The sequence below is a fragment of the Rutidosis leptorrhynchoides genome, chromosome 10 (genome assembly GCF_046630445.1).
Source record: "Rutidosis leptorrhynchoides isolate AG116_Rl617_1_P2 chromosome 10, CSIRO_AGI_Rlap_v1, whole genome shotgun sequence".
NCBI lineage: Eukaryota > Viridiplantae > Streptophyta > Magnoliopsida > Asterales > Asteraceae > Rutidosis > Rutidosis leptorrhynchoides.
This window is the reverse complement of record NC_092342.1, coordinates 333,292,849-333,318,649: the sequence shown is the minus strand read 5'-3', so window position 1 is coordinate 333,318,649 and position 25,801 is coordinate 333,292,849. Positions and strand designations below refer to the sequence as shown.

Here is a 25,801-nt window from a genome sequence, read left to right as displayed (position 1 = left end):
TTGTGAATCTTCCCAAAGTATATTCGACTCTTCATTATTATTAGGTGAGTCGATGGGATTTTTACTAGTGTTAGACATCTATCACACAATATCAAACACATTAAGAGGTTAATATATCACATAATATTTACATGTTAATAATATATAGTTTCCAACAAAAGTGTTAAGCAATCGTTTTTAAAGAAAATGCGGTCGAAGTCCAGACTCACTAATGTATCCTAACAAACTTGATAAGACACACTAATGCAAATTTCTGGTTCTCTAAGACCAACGCTCAGATACCAACTGAAATGTCTCATTCATATTGATTATAAACGTTCCATATTAATTGATTTCGTTGCGAGGTTTTGACCTCTATATGAGACATTTTTCAAAGACTGCATTCGTTTTTAAAACAAACCATAACCTTTATTTTATCGACAAGGTTAAAAGGACACCACCTAGATTATCAGAAATGATAATCTAAAAATATCACACTTACACACTACCAATACATATTGGTTTACAATATTAATATGTTACAACAAAGTAAATTTCGAATGTAGTTTTAAACAATATTATACAAGCATGCTGACTCCAAATCTTGTTCATATATTAGCATGCAACAGCGGAAGCTCTTAATAATCACCTGAGAATAAGCATGCTTTGAACGTCAACAAAAATGTTAATGAGTTATAGGTTAAACCTATATATTTATCAAATCGTAATAATAAACTACAAGATTTCATATTTCAATACACATCCCATACATAGAGATAAAAATCATTCATATCGTGAATACCTGGTAACCGATATTAACAAGATTCATATAAGAATATCCCCATCATTCCGGGACATCCATCGGACATGATATAAAAACTCAAAGTACTAAAGCATCCGCTACAACGGATGGGGTTTGTTAGGCCCAATAGATCTATCTTTAGGATTTGCGTCAATTAGTAGACTGGTTTACTAATTCTTAGGTTACCAAGTAAAAAGGGGCATATTCGGCTTCGATCGTTCAACCATAGAAAGTAGTTTCATGTACTTGTGTCTATTTTGTAAATCATTTATAAAGCTGCATGTATTCTCATCCCAAAAATATTAGATTTTAAAAGTGGGACTATAACTCACTTTCACAGATTTTTACTTCGTCGGGAAGTAAGACTTGGCCACTGGTCTTTTCAAGAACCTATAACAAATATGTACATATATAACAAAGTATGTTCAAAATATATTTACAACATTTTTAATACATTTTAATGTTTTAAGTTTATTAAGTCAGCTGTCCTCGTTAGTAACCTACAACTAGTTGTCCAGAATTAGATGTACAGAAATAAATTGATACTATATATTATCTTGAATCAAACCACGACCCAGTGTATACACGTCTCAGGCTAGATCACAACTCAAAGTATATATATTTTTGGAATCAACCTCAACCCTGTATAGCTAACTCAAACATTACTGCATATAGAGTGTCTATGGTTGTTCTAAATAATATATATAGATGGGTCGATATGATATGTCAAAACATTTGCATACGTGTCTATGGTATCTCAAGATTACATAATATATTAGAATACATGTATAATACAATATAAGTTAGCTAGGATATGATTAATATAGATTTGTTACCAATTTTCACGTAGCTACAACAAGAAAAATTATCCAATTTTGTTTTACCCATAACTTCTTCGTTTTAAATCCGTTTTGAGTGATTCAAGTTGCTATGGTTTCATATTGAACTTAAGTTTATGAATCTAAACAGAAAAAGTATAAGTTTATAGTCGTAAATACAGGTTACAAGTCATTTTTGTAAAGGTAGTCATTTCAGTCGAAAGAACGACGTCTAGATGACCATTTTGAAAAACATACTTTCACTTTGAGTTTAACCATGATTTTTGGATATAGTTTCATGTTCATAAGAAAAATCATTTTCCTAGAAGAATAACTTTTAAATCAAAGTTCATCATAGTTTTTAATTAACTAACCCAAAACAGCCCGCGGTGTTACTACGACGGCGTATATCCGGTTTTACGGTATTTTTTTGTGTTTTCAGGTTTTAAATCATTAAGTTAGCATATCATATAGATATAGAACATGTGTTTAGTTGATTTTAAAAGTCAAGTTAGAAGGATTAATTTTTGTTTGCTAACAAGTTTAGAATTAACTAAACTATGTTCTAGTGATTACAAGTTTAAACCTTCGAATAAGGTAGTTTTATATATATGAATCGAATGATGTTATGAACATCATTACTACCTCATGTTTTGTGGATAAACCTACTGGAAATGAGAAAAATAGATCTAGCTTCAAAGGATCCTTGGATGGCTTGAAAGTTCTTGAAGTAGAATCATGACATGAAAACAAATTCAAGTAAGATTTCCACTCAGAATAAGATTGTTAAAGTTATAGAAATTGAATCAAAGTTTGAATATGAGTATTACCTTATATTAGAAAGATATCTTACTGTAAATAAGAAAGATTTCTTGAGGTTGGATGATCACTCAAAGTGGATTTGCAAGATTGGAAGTAAGCTAGCAAACTTGGAAGTGTTGTTGGTGTGTTCTTGAGTAGTTGTTTTATAACTTGGTTTATGTATGGATTTATGAACTAGATTGAGCTAGATTTTGATGAAGATGATGAAGAACACTTAGAACAATGGAAGAAAACTTGAGAGAGAGTAGTTTGATGCATGTAAGTTGAAAAATGAAAGTGTTTGTGGACTCCCTAATTCATGTGAATATGGATGTATCATATAGGCTCCATTAGTTTATTATTTTGTGAGATATTTCATGCTAGATGTTAAATGATGGTTCCCACATGGTTAGGTGACTCACATGGGCTGCTAAGAGCTGATCATTGGAGTGTATATACCAATATTAAATACATTTAGAAGCTGTGTATTGTACGAGTACAAATACGAGTGCATACGAGTAGAATTGTTGATGAAAATGAATGAGGATGTAATTGTAAGCATTTTTGTTAAGTAGAAGTACTTTAATAAGTGTCTTGAAGTCTTTAAAAAGTGTATGAATACATATTAAAACACTACATGTATATACATTTTAACTGAGTCTTTAAGTCATCGTTAATCGTTACATGTGAGTGTTGTTTTGAAACCTTTAGGTTAACGATCTTGTTAAATGTTGTTAACCCAGTGTTTATTATATCTAAAGAGATGTTAAATTATTACATTATCATGAAAATATTATGTATTAATATATCTTAATATGATATATATACAGTTAAATATTGTTACAACGATAATCGTTACATATATGTCTCGTTTCGAAATCATTAAGTTAGTAGTCTTGTTTTTACATATGTAGTTCATTGTTAATACACTTAATGACATGTTTACTTATCATTTATCATGATTAAACATAGTGTATCAATATCTTATTATGATTCATATGTATTTAGTAAGACGTTGTTATAACGATAATCATTATATATATCGTTTTCGAGTTTCTTAATTCAATAGTCTCATTTTTATGTATATAACTCATTGTTAAAATACCTAATGAGATACTTACTTATCATAATATCATGATAACTATATATATAACCATATATATGTCATCATATATTTTTTACAAGTTTTAACGTTCGTGAATCACCGGTCAACTTGGGTGGTCAATTGTCTATATAAAACCTATTTCAATTAATCAAGTCTTAACAAGTTTAATTTCTTAACGTGTTGGAAATACTTAATCATGTAAATATCAATTTCATTTAATATATATAAACATGGAGAAGTTCGGGTCACTACAGGTTTCTCTCTCTTCCCTGCTCAAAGCATCCGGCACAACATTCGCTTTGCCAGGGTGGTATTGAAGTTCACAGTTATAATCATTAAGTAGTTCCATCCAACGTTATTGTCTCATGATGAGCTGTTTCTGATCAAATATTTGTTGTAAACTCTTATGGTCGGCGAAGGTAGTAAACTTGGTTCCGTACAGGTAGTGTCTCTACATTTTAAGTGCAAAGACAACAACTCCTAGTTCAAGGTCGTGCGTAGTGTAGTTCTGCTCGTGAATCTTTAAGTGCCGTGATCCATAATCAATAATCTTATTTCATTGCATAAGCACGCAACCCATTCCTTGATGTGAGGCATCACAATAACCAATGAAATCTTCACTTTCCTCGGGTAGAGACAATATCGGTGCAGTTGTTAACTTCTCCTTCAACAACTGAAATGCAGATTCTTGCGGTTCTGACCACTCATATTTCTTGCCTTTATGAGTCAATGCAGTTAATGGTCGGGCAATCTTAGAGAATCCTTCAATGAATCTCCTGTAGTAACCAGCTAGACCCAAAAATTACCGGATCTGAGTTGTCATCTTTGGAGTTTCCCAATTCTTAATTGACTCCATCTTTGCTGGATCGACCTATATTTCGTTGGACCCTACAACATGGCTAAGAAATTGTACCTCTGGTAACTAAAAGTCACACTTAGAGAACTTTACGTACAACTGCTCTTTTCTAAGCATAGTCAATATCGAATGTAGATGTTGTTCGTACTCTTCCTTGTTCTTGGAGTACACCAATATACCATTAATAAACATAATGACGAATTTATCTAGGTATGACTTACACACACGGTTCATGAGGTCCATGAACACTGCTGGTGCATTCATCAAACCAAACGGCATCATTGTAAACTCATAATGTCCATAGCGTGTTCTAAATGCTGTCTTCGGGACATCAGCTTCTTTAACTCTCAACTGGTGATAACCGGATCTCAGTTCAATTTTCGAGTAGCACTAGATTCCTGTAATTGTCAAATAAGTCATCAATCCTCGATAGCGAATACCGATTCTTGATTGTCAACCTTTTCAATTCTCTATATTCGATACATATTCTCATCGACCCATCCTTCTTCTTAACGAACATGACCGGAGCTCGGACTATGAACTCCTCGGTCATAAAGTCCATCTGGTTGCGCCAGACACGATTCAAAGTATTACAACCCCGATGTTCTTCGCCATGGGAAGTTCCTATTTAATGTGAGCACCTTGCTCCACAGCTTGACATTCACAGTCAACAACCCATATTGATCTAGAGGAGAAGTCTAAATGGTGTGCGTGCCACTGGGGCCGCTCCTGGCACCAGATCGATCAGCGATTCGTCTTCCCAATGAGGTGGAAGACCAGGTACTCCTCCGGTAGGACTTTAAGAAAAGTTTCTAATGGTTAGGACATCTTTGGGTCCCTTAAATGTTGATTCAATTTTACTCCCGTGTGCCAGATTTGCCAGACATTCTCATCTCATGTACTTCTGGACCCTTGAGTAACTAATGTAAGAGGACGGTGTACTAATCTCCTCTCCGTACACCATGATCATCGGTGAAAGGAATTCGAATAGTCTTCTGGTCGTAGCTGCCTCGGTTGTATTGTCAGATAACCAGTTTGTTTTAACCACGAGGTTAAAACTTTCCAGTTCAATAGTTCTATATAGTACACGTTGTCTAAGGAAGGTACAGGATAATAAACGTTATGACTAAATTCTCTAGCGTTACAGCTTCTATTAGCACCGGTGTTGACAGCGTATATAAAAATTATGGTTGATGAGTGAGAAAAATTTCGTGGCGAACTTCATGGAAAATGAAAATGAACAAGGTGTAATGGCAACTCAAACAAATATGATATTTAATCGAAAAGGGTTGGTACAAAATTCTAGACGTATGTGTCTCGCTAGAAACAGATGAAGTGTAGTTCGCGTCGATGTGTTCAAAGTTGGTTGGTAATGCTTGTGGGTATAATGAAAATGATTGCCGCTTAAGGAAAGTATGTTAGAACAGAATGAGAAGGGATACAGTAACAAGTAGTACTTACTAGTAACAATGAGTAGTGGTGGTAGTGATAAGTAGTGATAGGTTGTGATGAGTAGTGATGAGAGTAGTGACGGGTAAGTTATTAGATTGCATGCTTGCATCATAAGAATATACCCTTGTATATTAATGTGCACCCAATAAGGCATAATAGTTATCAGTCGGTAGGCTCGTGTTTTGGGAAACAAAATCGTGAACTGCGGGTGGCTGAATGATAAGTAAGTTGGAAGTGAAGTAGACAATATCTACTATGTATTGTGCGGGCTGTTACCAGGAATTCCTCCTCTAAAGACGTATCAGAAATGAGTTGCGACGCACAGTAGTGAGTAGTAAAGTGTGGGCGTGTTAGTAGTGATGAGTAGTACTCAGTAGTGGTAAGTAGTAATGAGTAGTATTGAGTAGTAGCAAGTAGCAAGGGTAGCAGTAAGTAATATTTAGTATCGACAAGCAGTGAGAAGTAGTGATCAGTCGTGACTAGCAGTGAGAGGCGGCGTTGAGTAGTGGTTAGCAGCGATAAACAGTACTGAGTAGTGGTATGAGATGACGAGTGTGTTCAAGTAGTGTCTTTGTAGTGACAAGTAGTGATCGGTGGTGACAGACAGTGTCGAGCAGTGACGAATTGTGTCATGATTACAAGTTACTTATAAGTTATATTAACAATTAATTTGCACAGTGTAAGTCTCTTCGCACATTTGAGACTACACGGTTTGTTTTCTAAACGTTGTTTATCCAAGTAACCTACTTGACTCGGCCCCAATTCCTTATTTTGCGATGTCGGAACTTCTATATGAGTTACCGTAATGTAATCCCGGTTATTACATTACGCTATCTCACATTTCCATTCGACATCACTCCATAAGTTCAAGATAGTGCAGTCAACTTAATTTGTTTAAGTCTCGCGTCGTGTGTACGTATGTGATTCGTAGTATAGCATTTAGTTCAAGTCCATATCATATGGGTATAAGGTGTATATGTATGTGATGTAATGTGTAGCCCTACGTATAGCATAGTGACACAAACAGTGCAAATATGGTGCATAAAAGTCGTCCAAGACACACAGCTATAGTCTAGACCCACTAATGTGTCCTACGGTTAGAAACACTAATGCATCCTAGTTCCCTATAGCCAAAGCTCTGATACCATATATAATACCCCGTCAAAAATCCTTTAACGGAATGTTAACTCTGATCCCAGTGCTTGACTTGACTTCTACGCAACAGCAATAACTTACAGTGGAAGCAATTAATACCTGAGAATAAAACACGTAAAACGGATCAACAATAATGTTGAGTGAATCTACAGGTTTTAAGTAAACAATACAGTAAGTTTAGGAAACGAATTTCAGAAAACGTTTATTTGTGGAAGACCACCAAAGTTTGATGTCAAAAGTTTGCATACAGTAATGTCAAGTGTTAACTGTTCGTAATCAGCGATGTCAAGTTCCAAATTTGTGACATCAAAATAGTTTCGTTTCATATACTTGTTGACATTACCATGTCTAGTTTCAAATGTTTTTAAACCACAGTTCAAGTAACGTATCATAGTATCTGAAAAATGGTTATCAGAAAAATAGTTCAAGTTCATCGTCCACGAGATTTCAAAAGTACAACTCCAAGTTGCAAAACTTATACATAATCCATGAGCACCTGAATACTAGCAATAGAGTATAGAATCCACTACACTCCCTTTACCCCATAAAAATGTTATACATTTGTTCGAATGTATTTAATGTTCAAAGTAAATGCACCACAGTTAATAATGTAGGGTGATGTTGTCAACCTAACGGATCCGTCCATCTAAATTATGCTTACCCGATGGTATTAAAAGTATTCAAGCTAGGGGCTTTGTGAACAACACTCAATATGTATAATATGTACTCGTGTCAACATAAAAGCATTTGAAAATGTAAGTACAACAGCGTGTATTCTCATCCCTGAAAATATGTAAAAAGCGGGACTGTAGACTCACCTTTGAATAAAGGTCGAATTGAAAAGTGGACAAATAACTTGTACGAATTAGTGCCGAGTAATACAACCTAAGTATACGTATTTAGGTTGATCAACATATAAGTCTTATACAAATGTGGTTTCATAGGATAAGTTGTCTTATTGCTCGACTCGACGCGTTTCAAAGTAAAAGTCAACATGTAGTCAACTAGTCCATGCAAGTCAAACAAAGTCAACTAAGGTCAAACCAAAAGTCAAACTTGGTCAAAGTAGTCAACTAAAGTCAACATCAATAGGTTCATGTCAAATATTGGTCAACATGTCAATCCTAAGTCAAAAAACTCGATTCGGTTCATAAATGGTCAATTTCACAATCACAGTTTATTGTCATGCACAACTTTCATGTACATAAAGCAAACGTCGCATAATATCTCATAGCACAAAATTCATGTAAACATGAAAAACTCCAGATCACAAGTATACTCAAAATCTATTCTTAAAAGTCTAGCCAGGATCTCATACGATGCCTATAATTCAGGAATCAGAAGGGGTACATTTATGGTTTACCAAATCAGTTTCTGACCTCGCACTGATCTCGTATTGGCTATAACCGGAGCTAGGAACATGTAAATCAAGCTAGGTCAGTGGCCATGGTTCAAGGACAAGTCAAACTAACACATATCAAAAGATGACCAAATTTTGTTGAGCCAATTAGTACAGTTTATTCATGCAAGTTGGATGTTCAGTTTTCAGCTCAATTCAGAAATTACACAAACAATGGCTCTAGTGTGCCCAATGCATAAGGTTTCAGAGATTTCAATTAACTAAACATATATCACATATCATTTTAAGATTCATATTTCAGAAGAATTCATGCTAATTCATTAAACACAAACCACAGAGTACAAAACAGAGAGCAAGTTGCAGATTTGATCCTAGTTTAGCTAGTCACTTTCGCATGCAATTATCCGAAGAACTAAATACAATTAGACCATGATATCTACATGAAAAGTGAAGTACTTTTTGTGTAAATTTCATATATGCAAATATCTTATCACATAAATCAACACATTTTATCATACAAGTCTGTTTTCATGCAAGTGCTGGAAAAATCTACATTTTCACTAAATCAAGCATATCACAAGTTATACTCAAGCAAATGACATGATATCCTAGTGCAAGCTGAGTATTTTTGAATTATCTATCCAATGGTAATAAATTCACAAACCAATTCGTGGTCTATCAATACCGGATTTCTGATCAAGCAACAAAAACACAACGTTAATTTCAAATGGACGTAACTTGATCATCCGGAAATGAAATCAAGCGAATCCAAAGCCTAAAATCAATAGTTTTTCATGAGGATTCTAAACATAATATCTTGCAATTTAAAAATTCAAATTTCTGTACACACAATAATAGATTTCAGTTTTTGTGTCAACCAATCAAAACAGACAAATTAACGCATCTAACATTAATCGTACATCAAGACTTGAGCAATAGATAACCTAAACCATGAAACATCAATAAAAATCTGATTTTAAAAATTAGGGATTTTGCAATTATACCTTTGATCATGCAATTGCTTATATCAATGTGTAGCTAGCGTTGTGAATTGCAAGATTCGTGTTCGAGGTTTAAGCTAAAAATCAAAATTGAAGGTATGATGATGATGATGGTAGGCGACGGTTGAGAGGGAGAGGAGGAGAGTCGCCTGCTATATTTTTTTTTTTTTAGTAAGGGTTTAAGTGTTAGATTAGGGCTAGGTTAGTATTATATAGTTAGGGCCTAATTAAACACCACACTAGTAACTAGTAAGCCCAAGACTAAAATTAAAGGGGTGGAGTAGGGTGGGTCAGCCGATTGGGCCCAATGGGGATATCTCGGGCTCTCGTTTTACAAAAGCGTGTTATCGTGGCTCGTTTCAAGTGTCGTTTAGACGTACCGAGGGCCCGGAACGCTAAACCGATCGTTAAAACGCAACAAAACGTTTAATTTATTAAAACCCAATAAATTAAATGTTTTTAAAAAGTTAATAATTATTAAAATAATTACTAAAATAAATCCGAGCGTTTCGTTGCTCAAAAAGTAGTTATCAAAACCTTATCGTTTTTATCGTATTTCTTTATCCGAAATATATTTTCAAATTAATACTCACCCATATTAATTATCGTAACCCTCCAAGGATCAAGTATGTATTTATTACACATAAACACAGAAGCGTTAAGTAATCGCCATTAAATAAACTAACAGAAAGTTAACGGAAGTGGCGGAAAAAGCAGGGTTGTTACAGCCCTACCCGAGATGTCACGGCTCCAGTTCTACGTAAAAGACCATCTTAAACCGTTCCAAATAACTCTTTCCTTGATGAGAGTAGACTTCTCTTGTTCGAGCATGTACAGTCGGCTGAAAACATCTTTTAAACACCTACCATTGAGCCACGAATCCTCCCAAAAGCGGAATGAAGAGTTGTTACCTATAAGAAGCTTGAAACTCTCGATGAAAATATAGTTACAACTACTCATATGTTTGGCAATATTGACAATATTTTTCCAAGGAGAAACACGTCCCAAGTGACTAGCATTGCCCAAAAAACCCAACCCACCATCCCGCCCATAAATGCTTTTAATGACACGAACCCATAGTGAGTCGGTTTCATTACAAAACCTCCACCACCACTTCCCAATTAACGCCCAATTTTTTGATTTTAGTGAACCCACATTTAACTCGCCCCTATCATAATCACACAAAATTAAATCCCATTTAACCCAAGACACTTTTGAATCATTCTCAATCCCGCCTCAAAAGAACTTACGTCTCAAACCTTCGAGCAAAGACAAAACACATGAAGGAGCACGAAAGATGGAAAAATAGTACAATGGTAAATTAGAGAGAATCGATTTTACTAGAGTTAATCTCCCACCAAATGATAACGTTCGTGATTTCCAATCCGAGAATCTCTTGTTAAACTTCTTAATCACCAGTTCCCATTCACTCATTTTGGACATTCAAGACCCACCGGAAGACCCAAGTAAATAATTGGAAACGAGCCTACCTTGCAACCAATGCGAGAGGCAAATCTAGAGATGGACACTTCTGACACACCCAACCCATATAGATAACTTTTTAGACAAGTTTACCTTCAAACCCGAGGCATCTTCAAAACACTTTAATAACTTATTACATTGGAAATGTTGTTTTTGTTCCACTCTCCCATTAAAATTGTGTCATCCGCGTATTGTAAATGGGAAATGCGAATGTCATCTTTGCCAACCGAAATACCTTTGAAAAGTCCTCTTTGAATTGTAACTTTTGTGAACTCATTTAATCCTTCCGCTGCCAACATGAATAAAAATGGGGACAATGGATCACCTTGTCTTATGCCACGTTGAGGATAGAATTCTTGAGTGGGTGAACCATTAACTAAGATTGAGATTGAAGTTGATGACAAACATGATTTTATCCATCTTCCACCAAAACCCATTTACCCATAATGTCAAAAAGAAACGACCTATTAACACTGTCGAAGGCCTTGGAGAAGTCAACTTTAAAGAAGAAACTTTTCTTTTTGCGATTTTTTAGATCTGCTAAGGCCTCATTAAGAATGAGAACACCATCAAGAATGGAACGATCCTTTAAATACGCACTTTGTTTGCTACCAATTAACTTATGAATAACAACACATAGACGGGAAGCGAGAATTTTCGAAACAATCTTATAATAACTATTGATAAGGCTTATGGGTCTATAGTCTTTAAGTTCGGTTGGCGAGTTTACCTTCGGGATTAATGAGACAAATGACGCATTGCATCCAAAGGAAATTTCACCATGATCCCAAAACCACCCAATGGCACTCATCAAATCCCCTTTGATCACGTCCCAAAGTTTCGAAAAAAATACCTTTGAAATAATCGTGCACTACGTTCTTAATAACGGTAGGATCCTCATGCCATTCACCCGATATGTTGAGACCTCGGAGACTGTATTTATTACACCTTCTCCTGATCGTAGAATGAAAAAACTTGGTGTTATCTTCTCCCTCGGCAGCCCATTTGACATGAGATTTTTGTCTTAGCATATTACACTTAGTTTGATCGAGTTCAATCCATTTTTTCTGGGAGTTTAACCATACGTTAGTTTCATTATCATCAAGTGGTCTTGGTTTTTATTTTAAGATCATAAAAAGCTGCTTTTGCATCGCTAATGTCATCATCGAGCTTTCCAAAAGTTGCTTTGGCCCAAATACGAAGACAATCTTTCACATGTTTTAATATTTTGCGGAAGATGATGTCGGGGCAGGAACAACTAAAATCTTTCTGCCATTCTGAAATAATCAAGTCGCAATCTGCCTTGTTATGTAACCACTCGTCAAAAATTCTTGTAGGCTTAGGACCACAATCAGAAATTGAACTTCGAAGGAGCAACGGACAATGATCAGATAATTTTCGATGTAAAGCCACACAAACCAAATTCCCCCATCTAGATAAAGGATTCCGAAACCAAGAACCTGTCTAATTACTAAACTTAACGCCATTATCGCTAATATGAGTATATTTTCTACCAACAAGAGGAATTTCTATGAGATCCATACTATCGATAAAAGAATTAAACGCATCTGCCCTTCTACTATTAAAATCACAATTCAGCCTTTCATCATCCCTCCTAACCTCGTTAAAATCTCCGCAAAGAACCCAATCATCATTATCGAATGAAATAAGTTGTTCTAAGCTATCCCATAATCGTGCCTTTTTTCATTATCGTGTGGACCATAGACGTTAACAACAATTTCATTTAATTGACCTTTACGGATACCTTTTATTGCTACAAAAAAACTCACCCTCAACCGCTTCATTAACCACGAATAAATTGGAATCCCAAATCATAAGCAAACCACCCGACCTACCAATTGGTTATTTCTGAATATACCCGAATTCCGAATTACCCCATAACAACTCGACCCAGTTATCACTTAGCATTTAACTTTGAGTTTCTTGGATAGCCACAACAATTGGATTAGCTTCAGTACATAGATCTTTGAACCATTTAACTTTCCCATCCTGTTTGAAACCACGAATATTAATAGAGAGAATATCCATAGAAAACTTACCTTTGTAATGACACATTGGATACAAGACATTTAAATCTGTCCAGCATCCCATTTGACCCCATCATCTCGCCAAATTCGTGTAAGTGCATAAAGCCATTTGTAAACAGAGACTCGCTTTTATTGGAATTGCTTTTCTTTTTCTTACTACCCAAATTGCAAGACTGAGATTTAGAGTTATTACGAGTGGGTGGGTTTCTCAACTTGAAGTCTTGACTGTATTCTCTTGAAACGGATTTTGCCAACCCCTTCTTCTTTTCCTTATTCGAATGACTATGATTGATCGAGTGTTTCTCTCACTTTTGAATCGAGTAGATCTTCCTGGCAAGTTTTTTACCACGAAGGATCCTGGATGATGTACGCCAATTCATTAGACCGCTCCAACACGTTTCTTCGATTGACCTGAAGTGTTCAATTTGGATGATTTAGGATGGTTATCATTAGAAGTTGTAATAATAGGTTTGAATGGAGACCCATTATCTTGGATATTGTTACACCTCTGGCCCATAACATTGGAGGTATCCATTGGACCGAATGTATCAGCTTGTGGGCCTGGGCTACTTTCATTTGCTATTGGTTTCTCATTGTTAGGACTATGAGCAGCCTTAATAGAAGATGGACCAGAATCATGGGTTGGATTATTAATGGGATCGTTACAGGGAGTATTTAGACCTTTAGGTGACGGTGATGTCTCATCTTGAAGATCCAACGCGTGTTGTTAACTGGATTTAAAAATAGGCCCACCAGATTTAGTTGATCCATCATTAATGGACTGGATGACAGATTGAATGATGGGCTCGTTCAAATCATCATCAGCCTCTTGATCAAAACCTTTCCCATTCCCTTCATTTAAATGATCTGCACGCTGCCCTACAACATAATCATTACCCACTTTTTCGTGATTTACTTCTACTGGATCACTCTCATCGACAACTGTGTTGTTGCTACTGTCAGCCGTATTCTTAGAAGCATCACTCTGGATATCACGTTTACCAAAAGAGTTAGTGGTTCCCATGCACCTAGAACCTTGATCTCCGGTAACCTGTTCACCTTCCTTTGCCGGAATCTCATCGGTTTCTGACACATCATCATCTGAACGATCACTTTCTTCATCACTTTCAAATCCATCTTGCAACGAACCCCTATCTGTTTCCCATTCACTTTTATCATCTTCATCCATATCAATCTCAATTAGATCCCTACATTCCTCAATGATTTTCACGTCGAATATTTCTCCTCAATATTTAACTTTGACAGCATCGTTAATCAAGTAACAACCCCTAATTTTCATAAGCACTCTACCAACAGTAAGGTTTTGATTGACATTATCTTCAATTGTGCAATTATCGAACTCCAAAATTTTCCCCCACTAATAAGCAATTTTACGAAAACTCTCTTCTGACCAACACGCAACCGGTACCCCTATAATATTAATCCATGATAATCTGTAAGGAGCAGTTGTAGTAGCAGACCATTTGGATAAATCGTGAAACCATCTTCTTATCCTATGATCAGGTTTATTTAATATAGAATGCACAGTGTTATTTGAATCACAGATAAGCATAACATTCAAATCACCTAAATATTTGATATTAACATTAAGCCCTTCTTCTTCACAAATGGTAGACATGTAATCTTGCAACTCGATATTTTTGACTTCACCAACAAGTGCCCTGCAAAGAATGGACTCATTTGATTGATCTTCATCAATAGCGATAACCCTATCTTTGTTGGAGTTAGATGGGTTGTGATTGACTTGCACTTCTTCCTCAACCCGAATATGCTTCTCCCTGCTTTGTTGACCTTTCTCGACCTACTTTTGATTGCCAGTTGCAGGTTTAAGCACATCATTAAACTTCCTACCATCAACATAGGCTTGTCTAGGAGGATGTTTATCTTGTTTAGATTGATGCATATTAGTATAACTTTGAGCAGTCGATTCCTTGAAAAAGTTTCTATGGGTGTTATCCCTCTGCTCAACATTATCATTGATGCCCTCCTTTCTTTTGCGTGCTTTAAACACTTTCAAAAAATCACCATCGAAATCTATTTTCTGAAGGATGCGCATGAAGTGTTCCTGATCTCAAATACCCTCGAACCTTGCGAAGCCAAAGCGAAGCCCGTTTTCCAATCTCTTGTATGCGATGTAGACGTCTCGAATGATCCCGTAATGCTTGAAAAGATGCCATAGATCCGAAGCTCTCCAGGATTCTGGGAAGTTGTAAATCATGAACGAAATAACATCGGCTTTGTTAACCCTAGTAGATCGATCTCTCTCGTTACCGTTGTACTGATTTTGACCTGCAGCCATGAACCTTGGTGCCTGATTTGCCCTAGATTTGATTCGTGTTCTAACTGTTTGCCACTCACCCTTACTCTCTCTCACATAGTACATGGTATTTAAAAATGTTCTTTGTTTCAATTTTTTTGAACATTTATACTGTAATATTCTAAGATAACTTTAAGTTATCTAATATATAAATGATTAATGTAATAAATAAGTGAAAATGCAAAAAGTAATTGATATTTTGTACGGAGTAGTTATGAAGTATTTTATAAAGTAACTTTTCTAATGACAATCACAAGTACAAAAACAATCTGTAATCAAATCTGTAAGTAACTGTAACCGAAAGAAAGGATCTGAAAACTATGAAACTATGTAAATAAATAGTAAGATGAATTTTTTTATTTTTTATTTTTTTTTTATTTTTTTTTTTTTTGCAAAAGGAGTACAAAATTTATCTCCTAAAGTAGTGGGTAATATTTTGGAGTAGTAATTAAAGATTAGAAAAAGGTCAAGGACTTAGGTACAAATTAAGACTTGACATGATGAGATTCCAAAAGAAGCAGGTGATGTACACGTTGAAATCCTTTGAAAAGATGACTGTGTTTAGTGGATAAGATTGGAGGGGTAATCTGGTAAAAACTACAAAAAGGTGGAAACATAATGAAATTGTTTGAGGATTTTATGTTTGCGGAAAGTGGTAGATGTAGATTCCAAAGTGCCAAAAAGATGAATAAAAAGTTTGACATTATTTGTTTGTTTGATTGATTTCGTTTAGTGAGTTGGAAACTTTCTCTTCATTTTCGACACTTTTCAAATCCATCCATCCATTCAGTTTTAATAATTAATAATAAAATAATTAATATAATAAATAATTCGACGGTGATATGGAATTGCAGTTTTAGCGAGTGTTATTGGGTGATTGATGTGGCTAAGCGTAAGTTGTCTAATACATACAAACTAGTTAATGTCTTTGTTCTTTCTGTCCCTTTTCCACCTTTAGTCTAACCTTTTTTATATCACTATACCATTTGTATCTTATTTGATTAATAATATACTACGTAGTAATTAGTATGTTAGTATATTAGTAATATAGAAATTAGTTAATAAGTATAATTAGCGTTTAGTATAGTGGAGTAGTATATTAGGGAGTATTATTAAGGTCATGTTTGATTAGAATTTAATGGACTTAATATTATAAAGCTTAATATGGAAACTTATTGATAAGTGTTTTTTTTACTTATTAAATAAGTTGCATGTTAATGATCAAAAATTCAAATAAATGTGAATTTTCATTTAAGTCACGACTTTTTAGCAACTGCTTTAGTAACTTTCCATATATATATATATATATATATATATATATATATATATATATATATATATATATATTATTTTATTAGTAATATATTAGTGTACTAGTATTACTCTGTAGTACGGAGTAGTATAATAGCAGAATATTAGTGTAATTATCAATTTTTTACACCAACTATTATTATTATTATTATTATTATTATTATTATTATTATTATTATTATTATTATTATTATTATTATTATTATTATTATTATTCATGCTGGTTGTAGGTTCTTTTGAATAAAAATACAAATAAAAAAATAAAAAATAAAAGGAAAAAAACGAAGATTACTCGAATACTCCGTTATGAGGTATACCTAACTTTGGCTTATTTGAAGGTGCAGAAATAAACTCGTCCATGATAGACATGAAACTCGATCAACTATTTTAAATGAGGATATCATGATTAGTGTTAAGATTCTTTCTCATCTTTGAATGTCGAATCGGAGCAAGGAGTTCACTCAGAATTTTGAAGACCGGAAGATCAAGCCTTTGGGTTAATCTGGAGGTTTTAAGGGGGAAAATAATTGTAATCTGAATGCTTTTTATGTTTTGGTGTTTCTAGTATTTTATCCACATCTAGTAGATCCCTCTGGTTGTATTTGTTTTATGGAGATTAACTATTGACCAAATCATTAATTTCATGGAACGTTTGAGTAAAAATATAGTTAATGGGGATTACATCACTCTATAAAATATCACATCTTTAATTTGTGAAATATGCTTTGATGTGGAAAGTTTAACTTCAACTGAAACATCAAACGTCACTACACGGTAAAGAAAGACTAGTTAATTAACATCTAAATAAATAATTTCTCTTTGATAAAAGAAAAAAAAATTCTCTGATCTAACTGATTTATTCGGGTCAGGGCTAACTACAGAGTACCGACAAACATTATTCAGATTTCAGAAACAACATAACTGGGCTGAGCATGATATAGTTTTAGGAAGGCCCTTTTTAAATGGGCCGATTTACAAAGTGGCCCAAAGCCCAATAGTATCTACACACTGAAAAGCTGTTTCCATCGACATTTATCAGATTTTGTCAATATCCAATTTCACTGCAACAATCATTATACCATCAACAATTCAATTCATCCATCGATCTTCGAAGATACATGCAAATACTTCAGATGCTATAAACAGTAAGTTGCATCTATTTTCAAATAGCTATACGCATCTTTAGTTTTGTTAATTCATTTCACAGTTTCAATTTCATTCATTCGCTGTAATTGAAATCAATTTGAGATCTAAACTGTAGTATTCAATTTTAATTACAATTCAACTGAATTGAAATCACATCATGAATCCCGTAGACTAAACCGATCCGATCGATTTTAATTTTACATTCGTTAAACGCCAGATCTGAATAAACCTAGTGTTAGGGTTGAGTAAAAATGTCCTGTTTAGCTTTATCTCTTCAACCTACAAACGGATCCGATATCTTACTCCAAACACGTGAGTGGTTTCCACCTGCACGTGCGCTGGTTGCGCTTTCAGCTTTCCGGCAGACGCGGCTTGCGTTTGCTGCCGGAAAGAACCAGAACGCGGAGGACGGAGACACGTCGTTAGGAGATGATCCGTTAGCCGCTTCGAGCGGACAGGTGATTGTTGGTGTGGAGAGCCGATATCGTGTTGTATACAGGCTGGTGAATTCGATTTACGTGTTAGGGATCACGACTGTTGATGATGATTGTGTGAATAATGTGTTTGAATGTATTAGTATTGTAAATCAAGCTGTGAGTGTGGTTGTTACTGCTTGTCGTGGTGTGGATGTTACGCCTGAGAAACTAGGGAGGAAATATGCCGAGATATATATGGCGTTGGATATTGTTTTGAGAGGTGTTAGTAATATAAGGCTAGCGGCTATGCTTGCGTCTTTGCACGGTGATAGCATTGCGAAAATGGTGCATTCCGCTACAAGTACTGAGAATAAGATTAGGGGAGCTGATAATTGGAGTAGTGTTGAGATTCATTCTGCTGAGCATGAATCGAGTGAGGTGGCGTTTTCAAGTGCTAGTTTTGAGTTGCCTCCTGAGACGTTGGAGGCTGGTGATGAGGTGGCAGCTACACTTGCTAGGACGGAACAGGCCCCACCTATAGAACAGGAGGAGTCTAAACAAGAAGATGATAAAACCGAGAAGGATCCGTTTGCTGCTAGTGATAACCTTAACAAACCTGTTGATCTTGTTGGCGGGTTCAAGAAAGATAAAGATCAAGCTTCTGATATGGCGATAGTTTTATCAGGGCTTGAGGTGACTACATTACCACCAGCTGCAGCTACTGAGTCAACTCATATTGGTGTTGAAGGTTTTGAAGGGGATTATGGTGGTATAGAGTTTAGTAAAGATGGGTCCACTTTACCTGAGGATTTTGAAGGTTTGAATCAAGCTTGGGGTGGCGGTTTGGATGCATCTGAGTTTGTTGATTCAAAGAAAGTTGAGAAAAAACAAGGTCTTGGTGGGCTTGAATTGTTGGAAACTACTGATTTACCAACCACTAAATCTGCAAATGACTCTAATATTAATCTTGAAGAGCTTGTTGTGAAAAAACCTGAAATGAAAGGACCTGAAATGTACATAACTGAAGTTATCAATGCAGAATTTAGGGAATCTTTACTTGCTAGAGCTGGTTTAATGGGCGTTGTCTACTTAAAAACTTTACCACCTAAACAAACTGGTGATACTGATACTGAAACTGAATTTTCTTTCAAGATTGATGGTACAAGTGGCGTTAAAAGATTTGTTATGAACAGTTCTAGTGTAAGTAGTCTTGGCAACCAAATGTTTCATGTAAGAATTGCACCTTCAGATCAGCCTATACCAATACTGAAATACAGTTTGTTACCTCGTGCAACACCATTACCATTAAGAGTCCGTTTAGTAAAACGCCATAGTGGGACTTTACTATCTGTTATGATCCAATATGTGTCGAATCCAGATTTACCTGCTCCTTTGACCGATGTTACATTTATTCTTAAACTTCCTGTTGACCCGAGACTGTTGAAAGTTTCTCCAAAAGCTGTACTGAACAGGTCTGAAAAAGAATTACAATGGCATGTTCAAGAAATTCCATTAAAAGGAAACCCTGTTAGATTGAGGGCTCGAATGCCTGTTGATTCTAACGAAGAAGATGAAGAACTTGAAGTTGTTGGTTATGTTAAGTTTTCTTATCAAGGAATAAGGACATTATCTGGGATCTCTTTGCTTCCTGCATCGGAGGGCAAAACGGACTTTTATGAGGCTCCCAATAGGTACGAAAGTGGAGTTTATACATGTAATTGATCAAGCTTTTATGAATTATTTTTTTTCCCATTCTTTACTGTGTGTTGTTTCTGTTATTCTGTTTGCGTGAGGAGGTAATTGGTTTGAATATTTTCTACAGTAGGATCTAACTCATTATCATTGTATGTTATGACAAACAATTTTTGTTTATTCGTGTCTGCTATTTGATACTGTAATAGGTGGAAAATATTGTTGTTGATGCTTGTTTTCTTGCATCGTATAATACCTGAACACAGGTCTTGCTTGTTTGTTTAAGTTTTAATTTCAAATCTAATGTCAATAGTTTATCAATTGACACAAAATTTATTTTGTTGTTCAATTGCTGAATGTCACATATTCCAACAATATGTGATACGGAGTATTAGAAATTTATTAAGTAAACTGCTAGAATTTATGTACAGGAAGTGATAGTATTTTTATTCTTTTCATTATTGGTCCCTAATGTTCGAGCCTGCAGATATAGCATGTTAAATGAAGAATCTAATATGGGATTCTATCAGCTAAGCTTTCTTATATTATGAATTATTCAGAGTCTGCAGTACGTATGGTTGATCTTTAGGGATTAATGAACTGGTTTAGGTTCACCACTTGCTTTGTTTTGGTCTTTTGGATACAAGTTTTTAACTTCTATTTTACCATTTATAACCAAATTGAATCTAGTTGAGTATATTCATTTATGTTACGGGATTGATTATTCACTTCATATGAACGTGGATTGTCAAAACAGAAATGCTGTGCTAGTAGAGCATATGCCCATCTGGGTTCATATGGTGGTTCGAACACCTGATGCAACCTCTTCTTTGTGTGTGCATGTTTTCGATGTAGCAAAAGGTAGACAAGTGTGTGTCATGTGAATCCCAAAGTCAATATATTGTTCATCATTTTATGAACGATTTGAGCTTTTTCTATAGTTTAGGTAAACCTCTTTATCTAACGTACAAGGAGTTTACTTGAATGATGGGGAGATCACCTAAATCTTCTCATGTAATTTCACAAATGGCTAAGATTTAACATCTGATATGCATGTATGTATCTTGGCATGTATGTATCTTCGTTTTTTATTTTGATTTAGTGTTTTTTTTTTTTTTTTTTTTTTTTTTTTTTTTTTTTTTTTTCCAAATTGGAAATCAATTTGAGAAGCATTTATGTTTTGATCGGCAGATAGGTTTCTCTGATTTAAATTTTTTTATTAATGAACTATATCCATTTTTGTAGTCATGTTCAATTTCAAACAATGTTTTCTATAGTTTAGTTGCATGACATTCAACTTTATATTATTTGTTGTTTTATTGCTTATACAAAAAAGTGCAATCAACAACATGGTACGTGTCATACCACATCAACTTCACTCGTGTACATTGATTTGTATCGTTCTTCTTCACATTTCATTAGTCAAACTTGTCATATCTATGTCTATATGTGTACATATCAAGAATTTGTACATTTCTATGTCATATCTATGCCTATATATGTACATTTCATTAGTCAAACTTGTCATATCTATGTCTATACATGCGTACGTGTATATCAACATCATTCATTGATTTTAAATGTATATTACAAAAAATTAAAAGCAAATAAAGTATCCCCCAATTATCAAAATATTCCCAATTAAAAACAACAGGAAAATAAGAACATCACCTCAAGAAAACATCATGGGTCAACATTTTATTGACCTCTTTACACTTAAAAAAAAAAAAAAAAACTTCTGGAACGAACACTCCCGAATCCTGATATTTCTTTACAAAAAACACATGATAATTTTAAAAGATTAAGTAGCATATATTATCATATAATATACTCGTATCAAAAGGCAAGAGCCTTTTTACTTTTTTGTTTTAAAAAATTGCTGCTTTTTTTCTTTGGTTTCGTTAGTAAGCAAAGTTCTAGAACATAAAAAATTCAAATGACGAAGTTTACAGCGGTTAATTGTTGTGATTGTTCGAATTCATTAAGCTTGTACTTTTTTTTCCGTGCTGTATTAATGTGTTTTCATGTGTTTTATTATACCACAATTTTAATCAAAATTTTACTCTAATACCTTGAATTTGATTTGTTAAATTATTAGTAATCCCTTATTCAACTCTGGAGGTATCGAAATAATGTCATATTCAACTCTCGCGATATGAAGAAGGAAGGCTTGTTTGATTCTATATGTTTATTTTCTTATAATTGGCTGTATAGTAGAGGTAAATCGACTGTAAGTTAGAATAATTGGCTTTTGAAGCCGTTGTAATTGTTGCGGTTTTCCTAGCGTCTGGCTAGATAAGTTTGGTGATTAATAAAAATTTGCTGTTAACGAACGTTTGCTTCAACGGTATCAAGCCTCAGTGTGGAAGGGCTCGCGATTAGTTGCCAAGCAACCCGAGTTCAATTCGTGGGGGCGGAAGGTTTTCTCTCCAATTTCTTGCGATTAGTTGCCAAACAACTCAGGTCCCGCGATTAGTTGCCAAGCAACCCGGGTAGGAGTTCCCTTCTAGCGTGTGTGGCTGCAAATGATGAGGGTCGTTGAAATAAATGATTCACTGATGCAAATTCGTCGTTAAAAAAAATAAAAAATAAAAATATTAGCAATCCCTCTAAATCTAACACCACTGACCACTCTCTGTTAATTGCTCTTACAGTTCTAGCTTTCATTTTTCTCATCTAACCTAGGACTAAGTGATGAGAATTAATGAAAGTTAAAAAAAAGCAAGCAGATTTCATTTTAAACATAACTTGAACTTAAACTTGGTTCGACTGAATCCGTTAAAAAAATAAATATCAGTTGGAATGAAGTGTAAATAAAATTGATTTACGAAAAAGCAATTTATAGACAACAAATAAGAATAAGAAAAGTTGTGTAAACGCAAGAGAAACACAAAAAATGAAGAAATGAGGTTGTGAGTTGGTCCCATATCGAAGTTAGTAGAAAAGGGAGAGGTTGGGAAGATGTTATAAAAAGAGATTAAGGGTGTTCTTAAAAAATATGATCCTTCAGGCAAGTTTTAATGGGAAGTGATGAGTGGTCATTACTTGCATTTAAATATGCAAGATGGGGTGTCTGCCTAAAGCCTTACGACAATTAGGCACCTCCATTTTAAACACATCTGATCTCTGATCCCTAATTTATTCGTTTTTTTTTTTTTTTTATCCTTATTTTACTTATTTTTATTTGAAAAGCAAGAAAATTTTATTATCACTAATAAAAAAATACAAGTAAAGAGTTTATTAGAATCGGTTTAAGTATCCAAAAGCCCAACTGATCAGATCTTAAATTTATTTTTATTTAAAAGCAAGGTAATTTTATTGAAGTTAATAATAGATAATAGATACAAGTACAGTAAACTGGGCTAGCCCAATCTGTTTAAGAGCACAAAAGCCCAACTACAGTAATTAGCTGTGTACATTTCAAGATTATATAAAAGAGATTGAGAAGAAACGGTGGATGTTTACAACATTGCTCGTTGTAAATGGTTTTAGTCGATTCCTTTGTGATGGATATGTAGACGAAACATGAAATTCGGGTTGATTCACCATTGATGTCATTTTTTTTTTTTTGAAAGCCAATACTCCAAAGTGATGCTGGTGGGGATTGAACATGGGTCTCATTTAGAAATTTTCAAGCACCCAACCACTTAACCATCCCTTTTGGGTTACCATTGATGTCATTCTAGTGATGACTAAGGGTGCGTTTGTTTACCTCTTAATGGAATGGTTCAGCACTGAATGCTGAACCATTCAGCATTCAGTGCGTTTGTTTTTGACCTCTGAATGACATATGGTGCTGAATGGTTCAGAATTAAGCTCTGAACCATTCAGAGCATAAACGCTCTCTTAACCATTAAGAGCCTAAATTTTCTGTAATATTGTCCTGAAATCATATCTCGATCACTTAACTAATAAGTATATTACATTTTTTTTATTAATGTAACACGTTAATAAAGTAGTTTTACTCAGTTCATATCGTTCATTATAAATGATTATCAAACAGCTTATTTTCATTCAGAGCAAACTTTATTCAGAGGCTCTGAACCATTCAGATTCTGAACCATTCAGCACTGAATCATTCAGTTTTATCAAATGCACCCTAAATGTTTTTTGATATCCAATTAAAACTTGGATTTCTATCTCCGAAAAAATCATGTTTGGTGAACTAGCTTTATCCCGAAATATTTTGTGATTCTTATTCTTCTAAATTGTATATCTACATGTCCATTTTGTTGCTTAACATATTAATACTCTCATCGAAGTTGTTGCAAGGCTTTGGTCTTTCACGAACGCATCTTCTATGCTTGTACATTGCTTTGTTAAAGAATCAATATTCCCATTAATTCTTTAATTTACATTTTCAATTTCTCATCTATAATATTCATTTGTAGTATAAGCATATTATAATCATAAATTATTCGGTATTAGAATTATTTTTAATGCATATAACAAAATCATGCATTATTATAAAAGATTAAACGAAGCAACGCGTGATTATACTACTACTCGTTATATATTACCATACTAGTGAAATGACCCATGAAATCACGGGTTTGTTTAAACGAAATAATTTAATAACATGTCATGGGTCATTTCATACTAAGAAACTTGTTTAAACGAAATAATTATTTAACGAAATAATTAATCACTTAATGACACGTTGTAAGATTAAAGTCATTTATTTTAATAAACCGTTTAACTAAGAAACTTGTTGTAGCGACCCGACTTTTTCGACTTATATTTATACTTATACTTTCCCGAATCTGCGTATACGTGCATACTGAGCTGGATAATATTCTGGAGTCATTATCCATACTAATTACTTTCTTCAATACCTTACAACGTGTCATTCAGTGATTAATTACTTAACTTGATCTTTGAATGCTTTTACGACCGTTAGTGTCACTAGTCGTTTAGAACGAGCTACGTACTTGGTACACGTTAACCTTTGGTCATAATGGGAATATTATGACACCTTAATTCTAATTGTTATTTCTTAATGACAATTACTTAGTTCGTCATTTGCTTAATTACATTTGGTGAATTGTTAATTACTTGGGCTTATCTTAATTGGACTAGGATTATCAGGGCCCACCCTACTCTAGTTAATGGGTTGATTAATAAGCTCATCTTAATAAGTTAATGAACCCATTAAGCTTAAGATAATCCATTAAGACATAAGACAAAAGTGTATGCATGCATGCTTGTACCACCCTTACACATTTTGGCACCATGCACCATGCCACCCAACATCACCACCTCACTTTTGTACCACCATGGACCACCACCTCCCCCATCCTCCAAACCATCGGTTTTGTGTCCCCCACCATCACCACCATTTTGTTGTCTTGTTTTGTGATTTCTTGCCTATAAATACAAGACCCCTCCATTCACTAATTCATTTTGCACATACACTCTTCTCTCTAGTTTCTCACTCTAACTTCTCTCTAGTTTTGCAAGCTTTTCTTCTTTCTTTCTTCATCATCATCCACGAAATTCGTCATCATCATTATCGTTTCAAGATCAAGTTTTATAACTTGTATCTTCTTTACATCTTGTTGCTTCAAACTCTTGTTTGAAGATTATGCAAGAATATGAAGGATTCAAGCTCTCTAGCTTTGAATCTTTCTTTACTTGTTTAAATTACTTTACCTTTGTTAAAAGATCAAAACTTGTGTTTATGATCTTCATAAAACTTGTAGATCTAGCTTTATGCTTTAAGGATCTACAAGAACATTAGAGATCCAAGCTTTCTAGCTTGGGGTTTCACCATTTTGTTTAGATCTAAGCTTTTTAGCTTTTGATCTCAGTACTTTTACTATATCTAAGCTCTCTAGCTTATGGTCTCACATATCTTGTTTAGATCTAAGCTTTCTAGCTAATGGTCTCACTAATCTTGTAAGAATCCAAGCTTTCAAGCTTAGGGTTTCTTAATACTTGAGATCTAAGTTTTGTTGTAGATCTCATTTACTTGTAACTTTTTTATGATTTTTATGGTGATAAAAATCAAGTCCTTATCATCTACATATGATAAAGGCA

The 25,801-nt window shown here is 34.5% G+C and overlaps 2 protein-coding genes and 1 non-coding gene across 3 annotated transcripts; 2 read left to right on the top strand and 1 right to left on the bottom strand.

Annotated features, from left to right (window-relative positions):
• Positions 1 to 10,085: 10,085 nt before the first annotated feature.
• On the bottom strand, positions 10,086 to 11,248 carry LOC139871366 (uncharacterized). The gene is made up of 3 exons (XM_071859083.1): positions 10,949 to 11,248; positions 10,820 to 10,860; positions 10,086 to 10,497 (listed from the first exon to the last, which is right to left on the bottom strand). Exons 1-3 carry the CDS (start codon positions 11,246 to 11,248, stop codon positions 10,086 to 10,088), a joined length of 753 nt encoding a protein of 250 aa, XP_071715184.1.
• A 6,280-nt stretch (positions 11,249 to 17,528) lies between these two features.
• LOC139872292 (uncharacterized) lies at positions 17,529 to 20,011 on the top strand. Its single transcript, XM_071860135.1, has one exon. It carries the CDS (start codon positions 17,906 to 17,908, stop codon positions 19,790 to 19,792), a length of 1,887 nt encoding a protein of 628 aa, XP_071716236.1. The 5' UTR covers positions 17,529 to 17,905; the 3' UTR covers positions 19,793 to 20,011.
• Positions 20,012 to 22,784: 2,773 nt separating this feature from the next.
• LOC139873778 (small nucleolar RNA Z279/snoR105/snoR108) lies at positions 22,785 to 22,889 on the top strand. Its single transcript, XR_011767500.1, has one exon. It is a non-coding gene; the product is annotated as a small nucleolar RNA Z279/snoR105/snoR108 (small nucleolar RNA).
• The last annotated feature ends 2,912 nt before the right edge of the window (positions 22,890 to 25,801 follow it).

Coding starts and splice junctions, on each gene's coding strand:
- LOC139871366 (XM_071859083.1), bottom strand. CDS start 11,248: ATGGGTTTTGGTGGAAGATGGATAAAATCATGTTTGTCATCAACTTCA. Junction 10,861..10,948: donor ACAAAAACAACATTTCCAAT/GTAATAAGTTAT, acceptor TGGGTGTGTCAG/AAGTGTCCATCTCTAGATTT. Junction 10,498..10,819: donor CCTCTCGCATTGGTTGCAAG/GTAGGCTCGTTT, acceptor TGATTATGATAG/GGGCGAGTTAAATGTGGGTT.
- LOC139872292 (XM_071860135.1), top strand. CDS start 17,906: ATGTCCTGTTTAGCTTTATCTCTTCAACCTACAAACGGATCCGATATC.